Genomic DNA, 19,678 nt, shown 5'->3' with positions numbered 1-19,678 from the left:
TCCATCAAAGTGCAGCTAGGGCTAGACAAGATGTTCCTTCCTATGCAGGCTTAAGATCCATAGCCATGCTGCTGTGACAGATCAGATTATTAAACTGAGGAACTGACTCCTCCTTTGCACATGCTGAGTAGAGCTGTGGATTCTGGTACCAAGGGGAGCTAAGCTAGGACCTTCCAGTCATTCTAAGAGAAACTAGTTAGACAAGCTTCACAGTAAAGCAACAGTGGACTCAGATTGGAGGAGAGTTTGCAGACCTCCAAATCAGCATAAAAATATGTGGAGCAGTAAGGAGTGCTAGATGAGCTGAACTCAAGAAAAGAGGAAGTAATGGATTTGTGCTCATATGAAAAGTTTGTAACAAATCTTAGAAAATGTTCTGTATTCTTTTCTTCACCATCACTGTTGTTCCATCAGTAAGCTGTGGTGTGCTACTTTTCCCTTCTTCTATTGCAGGCACCCCTCAGTGTGCCCCAGACCAGTTCCTGTGTGAGAACGGGCGTTGTATTGGCCAGAGGAAGCTGTGCAATGGAGCAAATGATTGTGGAGATGGCAGTGATGAGAGCCCACATCAAAACTGCCGTAAGTCCTCCCAAGTTCAGTCTTAAACATAAATGGAGGCTCAGTAATGTGTGGGAATCTATCTGGTGTTACTGAAGGATACGTGTAGGAAAGAAAGCCTGAGCTGTGGTAATGGAGAGAGTTAAAGATTGAAGAAAAAAACCTTGTTGGTTTTGCCAATTAAAGACTTCACACAAGGAATAATGGGGAAAAGATTATGATCTCAGGTATCACCACTTGCCTGCAGAGATACTGAATCCTAAAAACAAGTTAATCTGAGCTCTGCTGTCCTGTTCAGTTGTGGCCTGCAGAGGAGAGCTCTGACTGCAAAGAGGAAGCTTCCAGCACAGCTTGTGTCCTCCCCCTCTCATTCAGCCTGCTTTGAAGGGCAACTGCTGCCTAACAGCTGAAGGCAAGAGCAGCTGCCATGTGGTTTCAGCTCAGTTATCTTCACATGTTTCTTCCACAGGTCCACGAACAGGGGAGGAGAATTGCAATGTCAACAATGGTGGCTGTGCTCAGAAGTGCCAGACGGTACGAGGGATGGTGCAGTGCACTTGCCACACAGGTTACAGGCTCCTGGAAGATGGCCGATCATGCCAAGGTAGGTTTTTGGAGCAGTAGCCTCCTCCCTGCTGCTTTGGTATGTTTGAAGTTGGTGGCTATGACAGGGTGAAAATCAGAGTATGAAAACAGATGCAATCTATCAGTGAGATTGTCGGGTTTGTTGATGATCTATCTAACGGTAACTTTCTCTGTAACATGCAGATGTGAATGAGTGTGCTGAGGAAGGCTACTGCAGCCAAGGCTGTACCAACAGTGAAGGAGGCTTCCAGTGCTGGTGTGAGCAAGGCTACGAGCTGCGACCTGACAAACGTAGCTGCAAAGCTCTCGGTAAAGGGGAGCTCAACCTAACAACAAAACTGATGTGCATCTGTTGCTCCAGTTCTCATAATTATGTCTCTAGTTCTTCACTGGCAGCTTTGTGCTGTTCACCAAACAAACATGTGAAGGAGAGGAAGTACCTGGATTTGTATTCGATATGCCCACTTTGTTGATAAATGCTTGTGAAAATTTTGTGTGATTTTGACCATGGAGAGAGGTGTACTACACTGTTTCCTTTCCCTGCCAAGGAGATAGTGCTTGCCTTCTCTTCCTAGTCCTTTGTCATTCGTTGTGACTCAGAACCTGGGACAAAATGAGCTTTCTGTCTCTGTTCAGGAAGTGTGTCTGTCTTTCCAATGAGTGAGGATGTATCACACCTCCTTGTGGTTTAATCCTTCATGCTGGTCACCAATCCTGAATGCTGTGAATGGCTGCTTATGGACATCTGGGTTTTTTAAAGGACGTCTATACACTTCTTTAACTGTATTCCTCCTCTAATGTAGGAGCTGAGAAATTAGAAATTCCAGTTAAAGACTTTAGATTTCATTAGGAATTCCCCTAGTGAAATCCATGAAGGATGTCGATATTTTGGGTGTTTTGGTTTTTTTTAAAGTGGAAGTACCTGCTGAGTTTATATCTGGCTGAGGCATATTTCAACTGTGCCCTGTCTGTTGTAGAAGGTGTAGTAGAGCATGTTTGTGAGCATGGCTAGGAAATGGACATAGGAAAAAACAAACTATAGTCCAGCTGCCAAGTGGCTGTCTAGTGATATGGTTTCAGAGGCTGAGGTGAGGTAGGCTTAGGTGGGACCTGGAATGATCTCTTCTTGCTGAGTTAATGTTTGCCAGAAGGTTTAAAACTGCTCATCTTCGAGTTAGGACTGTGCGTAGCGGATGTAAAAACAGCTCTCTGAAGTGTTTTGCACTTGGGGGTTGATTTCTGCTGCCAGTCCTGCAAAACTGTGTTCTAGGACTTGGTGCAGAGGGATGGTCCAGTTGGTCCAGTCAAATGCTGTCAAATACTCTAATGCTGTCTTCCTATATATTCTTAGGGCCAGAGCCGGTGCTGCTCTTCGCCAATCGAATTGATATCCGACAAGTGTTGCCTCATCGTTCCGAGTATACGCTGCTCCTGAACAACCTGGAAAATGCCATTGCCCTTGACTTCCACCACAGCAAGGAGCTGGTGTTCTGGTCTGATGTCACGCTTGATCGCATCATGAGGGCCAATCTGAATGGTAGCAATGTGGAAGAGGTGGTTTCCACAGGGCTGGAGAGCCCAGGTACGTCATCACAAAAAAGGCAACAGCCTCGGGTTGGTGAGGGGAGAAAAGCGGAGGACCCAGCATTCAGAACGAAGTGCATCTCCCTGAGCAAGGGTATGGGTTGGATGGAATGGGTGTGAGTGTCCCCCTGGAGTTAATCTTGGCTGGCAGGAAAGAAACTGGGCCTCTTCTAAGGTGAACAGGGAAAGGGAACTATTCTTCTGTGCAGATCCATGATTTCATTCTGCACTTAATTCTCTCTTGGAGATAGGTGGACTTGCTATTGATTGGATCCATGACAAATTATACTGGACAGACTCTGGGACATCTCGAATTGAAGTAGCAAACTTGGATGGCACTCACAGGAAAGTGCTTTTGTGGCAGAACCTGGAGAAGCCCCGAGCAATTGCCCTGCATCCTATGGAGGGGTGAGTGAAAACGTGGGAAACCAGGGGGGAACCCAGTGATCCCTCCATGTACATGCTTCTTTGTTGAACATTGAAAACCCCTTTCTAGGTCGCAAAGGTTACCTCTGGGCTTGAGACTTCAGTTGGCACTGACAGTTTAGGGAACCTGGCAATGCTGGGACCCTTCAAAGCCTTAATCCTTCTCTGGACCCTTCAGCTTTCAGCAGGCTGGGTGTTACTTTTCACTTCTTCCATGGCTGTGACCCAGTCTCATGCTCGAGGTCACAGGACAGATATTGTTTTGCCCTGATAAGGAGTGATGTTGGGTGCAGTATGTGGGCCATAAGTTTTCTAGCTGTTTCTCCCTGCCTCCTCCAGTACTATCTACTGGACTGACTGGGGCAACACTCCCCGTATTGAGTATTCCAACATGGATGGCTCTAATCGGCGCATCATTGCGGATACACACCTCTTCTGGCCCAATGGACTGACCATTGACTATGCAGGACATCGAATGTACTGGGTGGATGCCAAACATCATGTCATTGAGAGGGCTGACCTTGATGGACGCAATAGGAAGGCTGTTATTAGCCAAGGTGAGTAACAGGCTTTCTCCAGGGAGTGCTTTCTGCAATAAAGACCACAGAGTAGCACAGTGCTGATCTGAGTTTGAGACGCTGGCTCTTGCATCTATGCTTGTCTCCTTTGACTGTGGAATGAATTCTGTCACCACTGAGGGATGGAGTTTGCTATCCAGTCATCAGTGGCTGCATCAAAAGCAGCATGGCCAGCAGGTTGAGGGAGGTGATTCTGCTCTTGTGAGACTCCACCTGGAGTGCTGCATCCATCTCTGGGGCTCCCAACATAAGAAGGACATGGAACTGTTGGGGGAAATCTAGAGGAGGGCCATGAAGTTGATAACAGGACTGGTGCACTCTCCTGCAAAGACAGGCTGGAGGGAAAGTTGGGGCTGTTCAGCCTGGAGCAGAGAAGGTTGTGTGGAGACCTGATTGCAACCTTCCAGTATCTGAAGGAGGCCTACATGGAAGCAGGAGAGGGATTCTTCATCAGGAACTGTAGTGCTAGGACAAGGAGTACTGGATATAAATTAAAAGAGAGGAAATTCAGGTTCGATATTAGGAAGAAATTTTCTACTGTGAGGGTGGTGAGATTGTGGAACAGGTTGCCCAGGGAGGTTGTGAGTGCCCCAACCCTGGCAGTGTTCAAAGCCAGGTTGGATAAGGCCCTGAGCAACTTGGTCTAGTGGGAAGTGTCCCTACCTAAGGTGGGGGTCTTGGGACTAGATGATCTTTAAGGTCCATTCCAGCCCCCTAACATTCTATCTTTGATTATAGGACAGCGGAGAATAATTATCTGTTAAATTAGTGTAAAACGTATTTGAGCAGGTTGACTGTGGTGAAGCCTAAAGAGCAGTGGAAAGATCATTCCCTTGTCTCCCTGCTAGCCCAAGTCGTGTTAGACCTGATTATATACCTGTATTGGATGTCTACTGCAGGGCTCCCACACCCGTTTGCTATCACTGTGTTTGAAGACAGTCTGTACTGGACAGACTGGCACACCAAGAGCATCAATAGTGCCAACAAATTCACAGGCAAGAACCAGGAGATCATCCGCAACAAACTCCACTTCCCTATGGACATCCACACGCTGCATCCTCAGCGTCAGCCAGCAGGTAACTGCAGAGCGGGTAGAGACTCATTTGAGCCAGTACAAGACCTGGAGCCACCCACTCCCTGTAAAGCCGGCAGATGACAGCCTGAACCCAGCACATGGACACATCACTGCCTGTGCCCGGGGCTGTGGCTGAACTTGCTCCACCGCCCTCGTGTTGAGGTCTCTCGGCCCGGTACCTCGGAGTTGGGTGTTACCGCAGCTCCCCCTGCTGACATCGGGGGTGGAGGCCGCTGAGTAGGAAATACGTGGGCCTTGTTTATGCAAGAGCTGTTTTGGGATGGGGGAAAAATTGTAAGTGAGCATCATAATGACAGACACCTCCCTTATTCCTCTTCAATTGCCATTATCTGCTCTAGAAGTGAATTGAGTTAAATGTTCGTTTTAAAATTCAGCCATAAAAATGGAGTTAGTGTTTTAGTTTATACATTTCCTTATTTTCAATTAACTGCTGGGTAGGGAAGTTATATCCATGTGATCTTGACACTTCAGCTAGTGTTTTTTCCTCTTTGTTTCTTTACTCTTTGCTTTATGTGTGGTTGCTTTTCTCTTTGGCTACTTGAGCAGGGAGAAACCGCTGTGGGGACAACAACGGAGGCTGCACTCACCTCTGCTTGCCAAGCAGCAAGGATTACACCTGCGCCTGCCCCACAGGCTTCCGCAAGACCAGCAGCCATGCCTGCGCCCAGAGTAAGTGAGGTGGGACCACATGCTCAGATGTTCAGTGGGTGGTAGAGGGTTGGCAGTGGGATTAAGCATCAGCAGCCTTTGCTTCCGAGGAGATGCAGCTGGATAGACTGAGTTAGAAGTATTAAGGGTCCTTCCAGAGGATGCTTCACCTTTTTGATGCATTCCCCTGTTGTGTATTCTCACTGCCCTCACTAGGCTTCATGAGTGGGGATACAGACAAATTCCACCCTTGGTCCTTACTTCAGGGCTGCTATTGATGCCATGCTACCCTTCACAGCTGATTGTCTCCCTAAAATTCCCATTATGACTGTGTCAGTGATGAACAAAAAATTCAGTCCTCATCATTGCCACATTTCTCCTAGTTTGCAACCATGTGAAAGAATTAGACCAACTATCTCCCAAATTCTCAAGAGCTATTTTTAAATAGCTATTTGATTTGGAGGGATGTCTGTGCCATCCTTTGAAGAATATGGTTGGCCTTGTTCCCTCAGCATAGGTTACACCCCAGGAGCGAGCTCACAGCCACTCTGACCACCCTTGCCCATCCTCTCCCAGTGATGTTTTGCTTCCAGTAAAAAAAAAAAAGACAAAAGACTTGGCAGTGAGAGATGATGTAGGTTGTGGATATAGCAGGGAATTGTCTGTCTGTCACTGTATTGTTGAACTTAGAGAAATTAAAAGAAGACCTTTCGACCTTTGATCAGGTCTTGACAAGTTCCTGCTTTTTGCCCGAAGGATGGACATCCGTCGGATCAGCTTTGACACAGATGACTTGTCAGATGATGTCATCCCCCTTGCTGATGTTCGCAGTGCTGTGGCTCTAGACTGGGACTCAAAGGATGACTATGTCTACTGGACAGATGTTAGCACTGACTCCATCAGCCGAGCAAAATGGGACGGATCAAACCAGGAGGTACAGTGTTCACTATGTGTGGAGGTCATCTGGCCAGGAGACTCCTTGAGCGTCAGATTGAAGCCACTGGGATACCCTGGCCTTTTAAGGTGCTGCAGTTCATGGTGGATCTTTTGTCTATTAGTTTGCCTGGTTCTGGCAAACTAATGAGATCACTGGACACTTCATAAACAAGTTGGGTGTATGGAAAACCTTGAATGGAGACATAAAGCATGGTGATTTGTAGGCTGTGGTCAGTTCCTTTGCTGTAGGCCTAAAATCTGAAGTATTCTTCTGAAAGGAAGAAGTATTAAATCCTCTGTTATGTTCTACATTTGGAACAAGAGTCATGCTCTTTGGGAATGCTTTTTGCACACACTCCTAGGTTGATGGTGCTATAAATGAGGCAAACAGAGTTCAAAGTTTGGATTTGCATTTTGAACAGGCACAAAAAATAGATGCTTCTCCAAATAAAAGCCTTATTTGGACTTCTAAGTCCTTGATGTTCTCTCTTGTGTGGCATTGCTCTGCTCAGGCTTTTGCCTTTTGAAAGTTAACATTGTTTGTGCGTGGCTAGTGCATTGGGCAAGTACTTTCTCCCTAAGGTCTAATTTCACTAAGGATTTTTTCATTTTGTTTTCATTTAGGTTGTGGTGGACACTAGCCTGGAAAGTCCAGCTGGACTGGCAATTGACTGGGTCACCAACAAACTATACTGGACTGATGCAGGTACTGGGATCCTCTGCTTTACATAGATTTCTGTCTTCCTTATTAGTCATGAAAACTGAAAATCCACTGGGTAGTTCTGTCTGTCTCATTCCAAATTTGTCTATTTCTGTGTAGCAAAAAATGGAGCTTCATGTCATGTGCTTCTAAATGAGTGTGAATTGAGGCACAACCCTTAGCATAATTCTCTTTGCAGTATCCCCAGTATTAATTCTGTAAAAAGATTCATCACTGGTGTCTTGCTGCAGAGCTTGTGATTGTGTGCGTTTATGTATCTTCCAGCAGTGTATCTTGGGGTGCAGCAGGTAATACTTGGAGCATGTTCCCTGCTGGAGAGTCATAGTTGAGAGAGATGTAAGGAAGATTATTCTTTCCTAGGTGTTGTCTCATGGCTTGGGGGCTTAGGTAAGAGGTGGTTTATATTCATACAGGACTCCACATCAGTGGCAGCCACAGAGGTGACTTGAGAGGATGGAAAGTGACACTTCAAGCCCCACTTCTTCGCCATTTTCCAGCTAAGAACAGTGATGGATATAGGGGAAGAATATAGGGAATTGTTGTATGGAGGTTTTTTTTGCCTGAGCTCTTGCAATTCCAATTTGATCTCTGTCATTTTCTCTCTCAACTTTTGTAGGAACAGATCGGATAGAGGTCTCCAACACAGACGGGACCATGAGAACTGTTCTAATCTGGGAGAACCTAGACAGACCTAGAGATATTGTGGTGGACCCTGTTGGAGGGTAAGAGATTCTTTCTTCTGGGATGACATAACAATTCTTGCATGTCTAAAGATATTCTGGTTCTTTGGTTTTGTACAATTTTCTTCCTTGCTGGTGCCATTGTTCTACAAGCTGCTAACAGCAGAAACTAGAGACATGATTTTAGATGATAATGGAACAAGATAAGCAGAGATAATTGCCTGTTGTGCTGTGAAGCTTGCAGGAGCTGGCTGGTGTTTTCAGTTGTTTATCCTGGGGATGTAATAACTAAAGGTATGGTACAAAAAATACTGAGAATGGAGCCATCTAGATGTTTTCTATTTCTCTATTTCACATGTACACTGAATTTGTATTCAAGCTCCCTGCTTATCAACTGGGGTTTCAGTCAGAAGGATGTCCTCAGACCATGTAGAGGTGGGGATAGGGTGGATAGGAAAAGGCTTGCCAGCCATTGCTTTAGAAGCATTGAATGTCTAGAATGAAAGTGTGCTACTATTCTTTCCTTGAGTGGATTACCAGAACACAAATGCAGCAAGAGTGTAAAGGGCTAGTGGTGTAGACTGGTAAATAATCAGTTCATTTTTAGACCTTGACCTATTACCTTGAACTTTTTCCTACACATTGTGATTAGGCCAGCCTATGGGCAGTAGAAGGTATATAAATTTGAGTATGATCTTAGGAACGTTACAAAAACTGAAGGCTGGACATGAGTAGACAGTAATAGTCTAATGCTTCTTCCTGCTAGGGCCTGAAGGCACCAGGCTCCCTTGCTTCTCTGTAGCACTACCTGGCTGTAGTGGCAGTGAAGAAGTGTGGGCGTTCACTCCTGTCTGGGCTTCTTCTCAGGTTCATGTACTGGACTGACTGGGGAGCTAACCCAAAAATTGAACGTGCTGGGATGGATGCCTCAAACCGCTTGGTGATCATTTCCTCCAACCTGACATGGCCCAATGGCTTGGCCATTGACTATGAGTCACAGCGCTTGTACTGGGCAGATGCAGGCATGAAGACCATCGAGTATGCCAGTCTGGATGGAAGCCACAGGAAGGTAAGGAAGCCGTCTTTGAGGAGCAGGCCTGGGAGCCTGAACACAAAGTGCTCATGGCTCCTGCCTCTTTTTCCAATGGAAAGGGAAATTTACAAGTCAAAGTACACAGCTGCTTTCACTGGGAGAAAAAAGCTCCCTTTTAATTTCAAACTGTGTGTGAGGGAAGTTTGAGGGCTAAGGTTGCCTCATCACTCTCCTCTTGCTGTGATTGTATGTTATGAAGTTTAGAGGGAGCAAAGGAAGCCTCTTTCCCTTACTGACTTCATAGTCACTTATATATACTCTATATAAATATATTAGTTTTTAAAGTAATATAATATAGTATAATATAATATAATATTATTTCTTGGGGGGCTGGGGGTAATCTGAGCAGGTGCTGATTGGGAACAATCTGCCTCACCCCTTTGGACTTACTCTTTATGGCGAGAGAATCTACTGGACAGACTGGCAGGCCAAAAGTATCCAGAGCGCAGATAGGAGGACTGGGCAGTCTCGGGAAACGCTGCAGGACAATCTGGAGAATCTTATGGATATTCATGTTTTCCACCGGCACAGGCCACCAGGTACAGAGCTCACCCCCAGCCCCACTGAGCTGAGAGCTTGCTCCGGCTCTGCCGTGTGGCACATCTTTTCTGCAAGGAGCTGACCTGTCAGCCCTCATTGTCTTAAGTGTCTGTGTAGGATATGAGAACATGAGAATTAACTCTCAACTTGGTATTTGAGGGCATTCTAGAATTCATTTCTATAGCTGTTGCATCCCTTTTTTGTGCTGGTGCTACTGGCTCATTGATTTCTCATCCTCTTTTCCATAGTACATACAGCATGTGAAGTTAGCAATGGAGGCTGCAGTCACCTGTGCCTTTTGGCACCTCCTCCAAAAGGTTACAGCTGTACCTGCCCTACAGGGATCAACCTGCAATCTGATGGCAAGACCTGCTCCCCTGGTGAGTCTGCTCTGTAGGATCCTCATTGCAGTTTTGTATCACAGCTACATTTTGCCTCTGCCTTGTTAGAGAACAAATTTCACTTCTATGTGCTTACCTGCTTTACCCCTTGAAAAACCCATTTGGTGCCTGTACCTTCAAACTGAGTGGGAATTACTATGGAGAAACTTACTGATAAATGGATTGATGAAGGAGACATTTTTCTTAAAATGATGTTGGACAAGTAAACCAAATGTCACATTTTTTTCCCATACTTTTGCTGTAATACTGAGGTGAAATCTTAAACTACAAGGTGCTATATTCTTTAATAGGTCTGTATACACTCCTCCTGTGAACCCTCTTTTGAGGACGGTTGAAGGCACTTGGCTTCAGGCCGTGGTACATCCACTTTTCCTCCTTAGCAGGAAAAAAGTGACTCCTGATTTCCATTTCCCCCACATATTAGCAGAAGTAACTCTTCTATGAGTGTACTGCTTTTCAACTTGGATGTAAAGAAACATTAAGCGATGCTCAATAAAGCTTTTGTACACAGACTGTCCATAAGCCAAGATCTGCCTGACACACTTTCCCTTTTCCACTGAAGTAGATGTAACCTCTAGAATATTGGGTAAATGATGGCTACAGTTGACTGAACTTGCTCTTCACTAATATCTGTCCGTTTTCAACTCTGCAGGAATGACCAGCTTTCTGATCTTTGCCAGAAGGACTGACATCCGGATGGTCTCTCTGGATATCCCCTACTTTGCAGATGTTGTTGTCTCAGTCAATGTCACCATGAAGAACACCATTGCAATTGGAGTGGATTCTCGTGAAGGTCTGAACTTCTTAGTGTATCCTACTATGTTTGAAATGCAACAAGTAACTTCATATCTAAATGTCTGAGTAAAGACCCAGGCACAGATCTTACTGTAGGCTGTGGATTTGGGTGGGTTTTGGTTTTTTTTCCTTGTATGTGCTGCAAATAATTAGTTTCCAGTGAGGAAAGGAATATCCTTATAGGAAAGCAGAGGACACAAACTATATGGAAAAAACTGCCTGCAATATTGAGTGGGTTTCCTGTGCATTTTAGATTTAAGAACGTTCCTCCTGCTGAGGCCTTTTATGACAGTAGAGCTGAGACTCTGGTTGTTCATATATAGTAAACATCTGATGCTGTGTTGGGTGTAAATGCTGTTGCACTGTAAGGTGGACGGTCTCATTTTGAAAAATCAGATGTGGAGCTCTACTACTAGCTGATGGTATTAGGTGTTCTTTGTCCCTGTGTGAAGGTCAGACTTTGTGTAAAAGTCCTACATATTTTGGGGAGAATTGGAACAAGAAAGTTTGCACTGTTTTATCGCTCTATCTTAATAATCTTGTGCTGTTACTATTCCTGTACAATCAGATCCATTTTGAAAGATGTAGCAGGTAGTCAGAGACCTGGATCTGTTTTTTAAGGATTTTGATGTTTGGTTGTTGGGGTTTGGTTTGGTTTTGTTCTGGGCTTTTTCAAGTTTCTCTTTCTTCTTCAACCCAGGAAAGGTTTACTGGTCAGACAGCACACTGAGGAAAATCAGTCGGGCTGCCCTTGATGGCTCACAGTTTGAGGACATCATCACTACAGGTAAGGGAGATTTTGATCTGAGCGCCTCTTGCTTCTATGCAGTATGATAAGAGAGATTCTGGTACCCTGGTAAAATACTTTTTCGGTGAAAAGGCAAGCAAAGCCTAAAGCAGTTCCCTACGAGATGGACAAGAGAAATACTAGAAGTTCCTGACTAAATTGGGAGAATAAGGAGTGACCAAAATGTTTTTCTATTTTCTCAGGTCTGTTGACTACAGATGGGCTGGCTGTGGATGCTATTGGCAGGAAGATATATTGGACAGATACAGGAACAAATCGGATTGAAGTGGGCAACCTCGATGGCTCCATGAGGAAAGTCTTGGTCTGGCAGAACCTGGACAGTCCTCGGGCAATAGCTTTATACCATGAAATGGGGTTAGTGTTGTCAAGGGATTGTCTAGGAGTTACACAGGACTTCTGATATCCTTTTCCATAATACTTGCTGACTTTTCCCCAGGTATATGTACTGGACGGACTGGGGTGAGAATGCCAAGCTGGAACGCTCTGGGATGGATGGCTCTGGACGAGTGGTGTTGATCAGCAACAACTTGGGCTGGCCTAATGGACTGGCAGTGGATAAGGCTGGGTCCCAGCTGCTCTGGGCTGATGCACACACTGAGGTCTGATTCTGTTCTTCAGTGTTGTTTGTCATTGGGTCTTTGGTAACCTGGAGGCTTCTTTGAAGCTCTTGAGCAAGTTTTCAAAAGAGCAAAGGGAATGTAAGCTTTCCTGAGAGTGTGGGCTATGGAGGGAGGGTGAACCTGAATAACATCACTCACTGAGACTGTTTCCCACTTGCTACAGTAAGTGCTAGCAAGAGGAGAAGTGTTTTGAGTACGGGGTGATGTTCTACTTCTTTCTTTAGCGGATCGAGGCTGCAGATCTCAATGGCGCGAACCGCCGCACCCTGCTATCTCCAGTGCAACATCCCTATGGCCTCACTTTGCTGGACTCTTACATCTACTGGACTGACTGGCAAACTCGCAGCATTCACAGGGCTGACAAGGACACTGGTGCCAATGTCATCTTGGTGAGGGCAAACCTGCCTGGCCTCATGGACATTCAAGCTGTTGATAGGGCGCGGCCCCTGGGTAAGTTGCTCCCCAGTCTCGGCGGGTGTCGGTGGTGGCGAGGGGAGTCCTTCAGAGCTGTCATTGGAAAGAGTCCTTTGGTGTAAAGCAGGAGTGATAGAGTGACTTCTCAAAAATCAGCTTTTCTTGTCTTCTGATCCCTTCTTTTAAAGCATCACTTCTTCCCTCTTTAATTATTTTTGCACTCCTCCCTGTTTACGTAGCTCTGTAGGACTAGTGTTGATTACTGCATGCTTTTTGACCCCTTTGAAGCATTTCCTTCACTGGATTGCACTGACAACCTCATTCTCGCACACAGAAGAGCCACTTTCTTAGGAGAAATATGAACAAGTCATACCTTATTAGGCTTCATCAGAGTGTTCTGCCATTGGACAATTTCCCTTTTTTGACTCCAGAAGACTCTAATTCTTCTTAAACCAGTTGCTGAAATCTTATTTGAAGTTCTAGAATTATTTCCCAATCATTGCAGCCTTCATCTTCTTGCCTGCCTCTTTGCTCTGCAAAACCTCTGCTGCTTTAGTTGCTCTTAATATATCACACTGTCCAATTGTTCTGTGCCAGAATCAATTCCTTGTTACTCTTCGGGGATCCTATAACACCCCATCTTGCCTCCTTGCTTTTCAGTGGAAGTTGCTGCTCTGTGCTGTGGCTTTATTTTGGTAGAATTTCCCCAATACATATTTCTACAGAAAACTGTGCTGCTTTTCCTGTGGTTGCTAACAGCAGAACATCACTCTTGACTGCATAACTTGGCAATGTAACTTAAAGCTGACCAAAAGCCTAGCCATCATATCCACGTTGTCTTCTTCCTGCTCCCTGCACCTGTCTTCTGGGCTTATTCCCTCCTAGTAAATGTATGCTGGGTTCTTTACAATTAAAAAAAACTTATATGACCCTAATACGTCAGGCACTTCCAGCAGGCTTCTCTGATGCCTTTGTTTACTTGCCACTGTGCGCAGCTAAGTTGAAACAGAAGCTTCTTTGTCAGCCTGGCCTCTGGTGCATTGTCTCACTATTTCCCCACAGGGTTGGATTTTTCTGTCAGCATTACCATTTGCAGCAGTAATAAAGTTCAGCTGCAGTTGCATAAATCTGTGAGCATTTGGCTGTTCCTTTTTCCTTGGGAAAATTGTGATTAGCAAGGAATGCAGGTTAAGATTTTTCTTCTAATGATCCCTCTTCTTCTGAACCCGCCTGTTCTCCTTGCCAGTCATGCCCATACCTACCATGAATCTTGGAGAGAAGGGAGAGTGTCTCTGTACAAAAGGCTGTAGATTCCCAGCTAGGCTGGGACAGTAAGGATGAACTCAGCTTCTAGCAAGTTATGCATGTACGTAGCCTTTAAAATAAAACTTTGGTCTGTGGGATCCTAAAACTATGCTTCCTTGTTTCTAAAGGCTTCAATAAATGTGGAGTTCGTAACGGTGGCTGCTCCCACCTTTGCTTACCTCACCCCACTGGTTTCTCCTGTGCCTGCCCCACTGGCATCCAGCTGAAGAGAGATGAGCAGACATGTGACTCTTCTCCAGAGACCTACCTACTTTTCTCTAGCCGTGCTTCCATCCGTCGTATCTCTCTGGACACCAGTGACCACACAGATGTGCACATACCTGTCCCTGAGCTGAACAACGTCATTTCTCTGGACTATGATAGTGTGGATGGCAAGATTTACTACACAGATGTATTTCTTGATGTTATCAGGTGGGTGCCAGTCAACTGCTTGGCTGGTGCTCAGGTCACCCAGTGACTTGTGCTTAGTGTGCCAGTAAACTGGGGAGACTGAGCACTACACCACTGCTTAGACCTTCTCTTTGGTACACAGCATCATGTGTATCACTGAACTCATGCTGCAGGTGTGTTTAACCTGCTGGAGACTGGGGAAAAAAGTATTAGCAATGTAGTAGTATGCAGTGCCCCTGTGATTGATGGAGATCCAGGTTTTCCAGGAGCTGCCTGTTTCTCACTGCCATTTGTCATTGATTTCTATCCAGGCGGGCTGATCTGAATGGCAGCAACATGGAAACTGTTATTGGTCAGGGTTTGAAGACTACGGATGGCCTGGCAGTGGACTGGGTTGCCAGGAACCTCTACTGGACAGACACAGGACGCAATACCATCGAAGTGGCTAGACTGGATGGAAGCTCCAGGAAAGTGCTGATCAATAACAGCCTGGATGAGCCCCGAGCCATTGCTGTCTTTCCTAAGAAGGGGTAGGTATGAGGTTATTGGTGGGGCAGGGGGAAGGGCTGCACAGAGGCATGTTGGAAGAGGAGGTTGTGGGAGGAAGAAGAGATGTGCCATGTGCATCCGCAGGTACTAGCAAGGGGTTGACTCTGAGTGAGTTGCAGTAGTCAGGCAGACAGGGAATTTGAAGGCTGGGCAGATAGCAGTGAGAAGCAGGCTACAGGCCATATTGTCTTTTTTAACCTGAAGAATCTGGCAGTTTCACTCATAACTAAAACTTTCTTTAGGCCAAATGAAATGGTCTTTTCTTCTTACGCTTGCCTTTTATCTCTCCAGGTATCTCTTCTGGACAGATTGGGGTCACATTGCTAAAATTGAACGGGCAAACTTGGACGGCTCTGAACGTAAAATCCTGATTAACACTGACCTAGGATGGCCCAATGGATTGACTTTGGATTATGACACCAGGAGGTCAGTGAAAGATTTTCCTATACTTGCAAAGAGTTAAGGGATGTAATGAATTTTTTAGCCCTCTTAGCTTCATTTATTGGAGTAACACTGTGGGTTTGGGTTTGGTTTTGGTTTTGGGGTGTTTGGGGGGTTTCTTCTTCAGTTTTTTTTTTCACAATCCATCTTATGATTCCATGATCTTGGCCAGTAAATGACTAGAAAGTAAAGAGGGGTTGTGTAGACGAAAGCTCACCTCTTTCCCTGTGCCTTCAGGATATACTGGGTGGATGCGCACCTTGATCGCATAGAGAGTTGTGACCTCAATGGGAAGCTACGGCAAGTGTTGGTCAGCCAGGTGTCACATCCCTTTGCTCTGACACAGGTGAGAAGATTTTCCTGCTGCCACCATTCTCCCTGGTGTGTTGATGAGTTTGTCCAGTGGAGTTTGAGAACAGGGAGGTGTTACAGTCTGGGGAAACCAAGATGGCTGAGAGGATAGTACTTAAATCTTCTCTGGAGCTAACAAAGGAAGTTTGTCTAAACTGTGGGGTGTAGACAGTCATCATCTTTACAATAAGAGGGTAAGGGTTTGAAAAGGCCTTTGTTTTGGGCCTTCTGCCACTGGGATATGTTTTGTATGGGTATCCTACATGACTAAACAAGCTAATAATGGCTGTGGTTTTTCTTTGCTGTCTCCCTGAGCAGCAGGACAGATGGATATATTGGACTGACTGGCAAACGAAGTCTATCCAGAGAGTGGACAAATACTCTGGGCGGAACAAAGAGACAGTCCTAGCCAATGTTGAGGGATTGATGGATATCATTGTGGTTTCTCCTCAGAGACAGACAGGTAAATAGAAGGGCCTTGGTTCAGACCAAAGGAACTCTAAAAACCACTGCACTACTGTGGATGTCAAATAAGGATGACATCCTTTTTTATACTCAAATTATTCACACATCTTCCCTTAGCACATTCCTTGTCTGCTTGTGACTTTTCAGTCAGGTACATCTTAATGGTGTTCTGTTAGAGCTTTGATTAGCAAATGTCACTTTCTTGTTGTTCACCCAACATTGTGTTAAGAAGAACAGAAGAATGTGAGCTTTTTATTTTTTTTTTATCTGTGCAGCTGTGTTGTCTGGGCTTCTGTCTAAAGATTTCCAGTGCCTTCCTTTCAAGACTGCCCTAATCCAATCCAGTGTCTGGCTATTGTCATCACTTTCTTAGCAATCAGATGAAGGGCATATGCCAAAAACATAATAACTTGCTGGATTTCTAAGAAGTATTTCTGGCTGAGCAGGAAAGAAGGTTATTGCTCTGAGCTCCTTTTTGTTTGTTCCTTCCAGGTAGTAATGCTTGTGGAGTGAACAATGGAGGCTGCACTCACCTCTGCTTTGCCAGGGCTTCTGACTTCGTCTGCGCGTGTCCGGATGAACCAGATGGGCGGCCCTGTTCTACGAGTGAGTTTACTGAGTGTCACTTGGGCAGTAGCTTCCATAACTGAGTCACTGCTACTGCTTATGCACTGGCAACCAGAGCAGCTGAGCTCTCCAGTGTATACATTTTATGCAGAGTCATTTATTGGAAGTAAGGGTAACAGTTGTGAACAATAGGACCTTCTTCTGTCCTTTCTGCTGACAGACTGGGTTTGAGATGGGAAGGCTGCTCATATAAGCTATAGAGAGTTTTGGAAATGGCCTATAAGACTTGACCATCTGTCCCATAGAGTTGGAGTCCTGCTTATTTTTCTCTGTTGTTCTAGTTCCTGGTGTGGTGCCCCCTGGTCCAGAACCAACCAGTGTAAGTGAGAGAAGTCAAACACCACCTGGCAGACTAGGTACCTCAACAATGAAACCTCTCACATCTCTGGAAACAGTGGAAGGAAAGTAAGTGTTCTTGTTCTCTTGGAATTGGGGTGTGAAAGTCACAGCTTTTGCAAGGTGCCACGTGCAAGCCCGCTCTGGTTGCCATCATCCAAATATACCTATCCCTAGCCAAGGGAGGATATTCCAACTTCAGATTTCACATTCTTAATGGATGAAACTATTATGACAAAGATGCAGAATATTGTTGAGATGGCAAGAAAGAGCTTCAGATTTTTTCTGTCTGTTTTGTTGAAATGTGTGTGTAGGCTGACTGTGCTGAAGTGTTTAAATTCCCCTTTAGCACATGTGTCGTTCATTTGATTGATTTTTGAATCTCCTAATTTTGAGAACTCATTTCTGAGAGGAGGACAGAGGAGTCTGTTGCTTCAATGCACTGAAACATCTCAAACTAGACCCACACAACTGAGGAAGTGGTTCCGCCCTGGGAAGAGGATAGCTTGCTTGGGACAGAACAGAATCTTTGCAGCTCTAACATTTTAAGTTGCAATGCAGGTAGTTAAGAGACTCTTTTCTGCTAATTCCCTACAACTTGCTATTTATACAGCTCAGCAAAAGAGTGGTTCTATAGTATATGGCTGAGTTATTTACCGGGCAAAATTTGCACTTCGTTGAGTATGAGTTATTGGACAGAAAGGTCTTCATGCTGACTCTGAAATATTTTGATTTTTGTTTCAGCGCTGATGCCGAAATTTTTTTCCTGATAGATATATGTGTATACCTGTGTACATGAGAGGTGAATCTAGAATGACTCAGATACAAAGATACTGCAGACTGATAATTGATATATACATGCACACCCCCTATATATATATGTTTATGGTTGTCTCTTCTCTGGATACAGAATACTGAAGAAGAGTAAGGAAGACCTGTGTTTTTTAACTGGAAAGGGAGGGGATATCAGTGCTAGCCCATTCCATCCTGGTTTTTGATACCTTTGATACTGTTGATTCTACTTTCAGTAAATAACTCTCCTTCTGCCATTCAGCTGTTCTGACAAAGATGCTAGGCAAGGCTTGTGTACTCGTGCCAACGAGGCAGTGTTGGCCACTATGGGTGAGTTCCTTTTCTTTAACTCTTTGCCACCAGGGTTATTCCTCCAGATGTGCCCAGGGCATTCCAGTCCACAGTGTCTGAAACTCCAATTTCTGAAACTCAGACCTGAAATACTCAAATGCCCTCTGAGCAGAACAAAGTGCCTCTAAGGATGAACATCAGTTGTAGACATTCATTAACCTAGATGACTCTCTGGTCTGAAGAATAGTTCTGTTTTCTTTTATCCCATACCTCATTCATTGGGCTCTTCCCATTAATACAATAATAATTCCCTCTTTTTCATTGTCCCCTTTGTGTTTAGTTGAAGATGGTTGACTGGGGTAATTGCTTCCCACTGCAGGAGTAACCTGTCAGCAACGGGGTCTAACTCATCCATTACAAGCCCATTACAAAGATCTTGACGCTCCTTGGTTTGCTGGGGCCTGGGTGGGAGGAAAGTTTACTACACGTTTGGTTTCATATGAAGCCAAACAAAACCCTCTGCTAAACCTTGGTGTGCTGACATTTTAGTTTACATACTTCTGTATGTAAGCCCCAGCACTAGGCATTACACCAAGGTCAATATTATCCAGTGAAATATAAGATGAGTGCATAAATTACCCTTGGTGTTCACTTTCAGGAGAAGGACTGCACGTCAGCTACATTATTGGAGGTCTTCTCAGCATCTTGTTTATTTTGCTGCTTATTGCTGCTTTAATTATATATAGGTAAGTGATCTTTTTTTCTTCTCCTGGCCAGTTGTAAACTCTAGGGTTGTAGGAGAAGAAAGTTTCTGAAAGCACAAAATCTTTCTTTATTGTCATTTACAGTCCTTTTTTTCTCCATTGGAAGGAGCGCTTGATGGTTTTATTTGCAAGGTTTCAGTCCTGTGCCTCTGAAGTGTTGGTCATGCAGTTCTGAAACCTTATTGGCTAAATTTTCTGCAGAGAGCTTATGAGTTACGGACAGGGATGTGAGATAATATGTATCTCAGTAGATCTGTGAGCTCATGCGCTTTCTGACAGATAGCTTCACCAGTTACTGCCAGCATAGCTTTTGTGCTTACATGGCAGTGCCTTGCTGTACTGGTAGCTAGTAAATGGACTAGTAGCTGAAGAGCCAGATGAAGCCAGCATTCTCTCTTTGAGGGACAGTGGAGATTGCTGGAGCCTTCCACTTGCTGAGCACTCAGGAACTTTGGATCCTGGCAGTAGGTTCCTGTGTCTTTTCTGACAGCTCTCTCCCTCTAGGCATAATAAGTCCAAGTTTACGGACCCTGGCTTGGGGAACCTAACTTACAGTAATCCGTCATATCGGACATCTACCCAGGAGGTGAAGATTGAATCGATTCCCAAACCAACCATGTACAACCAGCTGTGCTACAAGAAAGAGGTAAGAGCTGCTACTAAGGACATGGGAGCCCAGCTTAAGCTGCTGTTGAGTATTACAGGCTTCACTAAGTGGAAGGATTGCAACTTGTGAGCGTTTACTTCTAGGACATAGGAGGACAGCTTCAGTGAATTGTTCAGACTGCTATGGAGGTCAACCAGCAGCACTTCTTCCCCAGTGAGCTGTAGTGAATTTGGCCTGTCTTTAGATCACTGCTTCT

The 19,678-nt window shown here is 44.9% G+C and overlaps 1 protein-coding gene across 3 annotated transcripts in view; it reads left to right on the top strand.

The window, feature by feature from the left end:
• Positions 1-19,678, top strand: part of LRP4 (LDL receptor related protein 4) — an 83,738-nt gene that overhangs the window by 59,233 nt on the left and 4,827 nt on the right. For 2 of the 3 annotated variants that reach the window (XM_032112289.1, XM_032112291.1), the window contains exons 9-37: positions 454-579; positions 1,028-1,162; positions 1,327-1,452; positions 2,495-2,725; positions 2,979-3,135; positions 3,493-3,710; positions 4,631-4,807; positions 5,371-5,496; positions 6,201-6,409; positions 7,036-7,117; positions 7,749-7,854; positions 8,680-8,881; positions 9,255-9,444; positions 9,694-9,825; positions 10,499-10,639; positions 11,342-11,428; positions 11,632-11,803; positions 11,886-12,048; positions 12,294-12,519; positions 13,917-14,220; positions 14,511-14,729; positions 15,040-15,174; positions 15,427-15,535; positions 15,859-16,003; positions 16,498-16,611; positions 16,914-17,037; positions 18,023-18,090; positions 18,710-18,797; positions 19,320-19,461. In XM_032112289.1, the coding sequence (XP_031968180.1) occupies positions 454-579; positions 1,028-1,162; positions 1,327-1,452; positions 2,495-2,725; positions 2,979-3,135; positions 3,493-3,710; positions 4,631-4,807; positions 5,371-5,496; positions 6,201-6,409; positions 7,036-7,117; positions 7,749-7,854; positions 8,680-8,881; positions 9,255-9,444; positions 9,694-9,825; positions 10,499-10,639; positions 11,342-11,428; positions 11,632-11,803; positions 11,886-12,048; positions 12,294-12,519; positions 13,917-14,220; positions 14,511-14,729; positions 15,040-15,174; positions 15,427-15,535; positions 15,859-16,003; positions 16,498-16,611; positions 16,914-17,037; positions 18,023-18,090; positions 18,710-18,797; positions 19,320-19,461 (4,454 nt within the window). The remainder of the gene's footprint in view (positions 1-453; positions 580-1,027; positions 1,163-1,326; positions 1,453-2,494; positions 2,726-2,978; positions 3,136-3,492; positions 3,711-4,630; positions 4,808-5,370; positions 5,497-6,200; positions 6,410-7,035; positions 7,118-7,748; positions 7,855-8,679; positions 8,882-9,254; positions 9,445-9,693; positions 9,826-10,498; positions 10,640-11,341; positions 11,429-11,631; positions 11,804-11,885; positions 12,049-12,293; positions 12,520-13,916; positions 14,221-14,510; positions 14,730-15,039; positions 15,175-15,426; positions 15,536-15,858; positions 16,004-16,497; positions 16,612-16,913; positions 17,038-18,022; positions 18,091-18,709; positions 18,798-19,319; positions 19,462-19,678) is intronic. The other variant, XM_032112290.1, reaches the window with a different exon arrangement.

This window comes from Corvus moneduloides, chromosome 6 (assembly GCF_009650955.1).
Source record: "Corvus moneduloides isolate bCorMon1 chromosome 6, bCorMon1.pri, whole genome shotgun sequence".
Taxonomy (NCBI): domain Eukaryota; kingdom Metazoa; phylum Chordata; class Aves; order Passeriformes; family Corvidae; genus Corvus; species Corvus moneduloides.
This window is presented reverse-complemented; position numbering and strand designations above follow the sequence as displayed.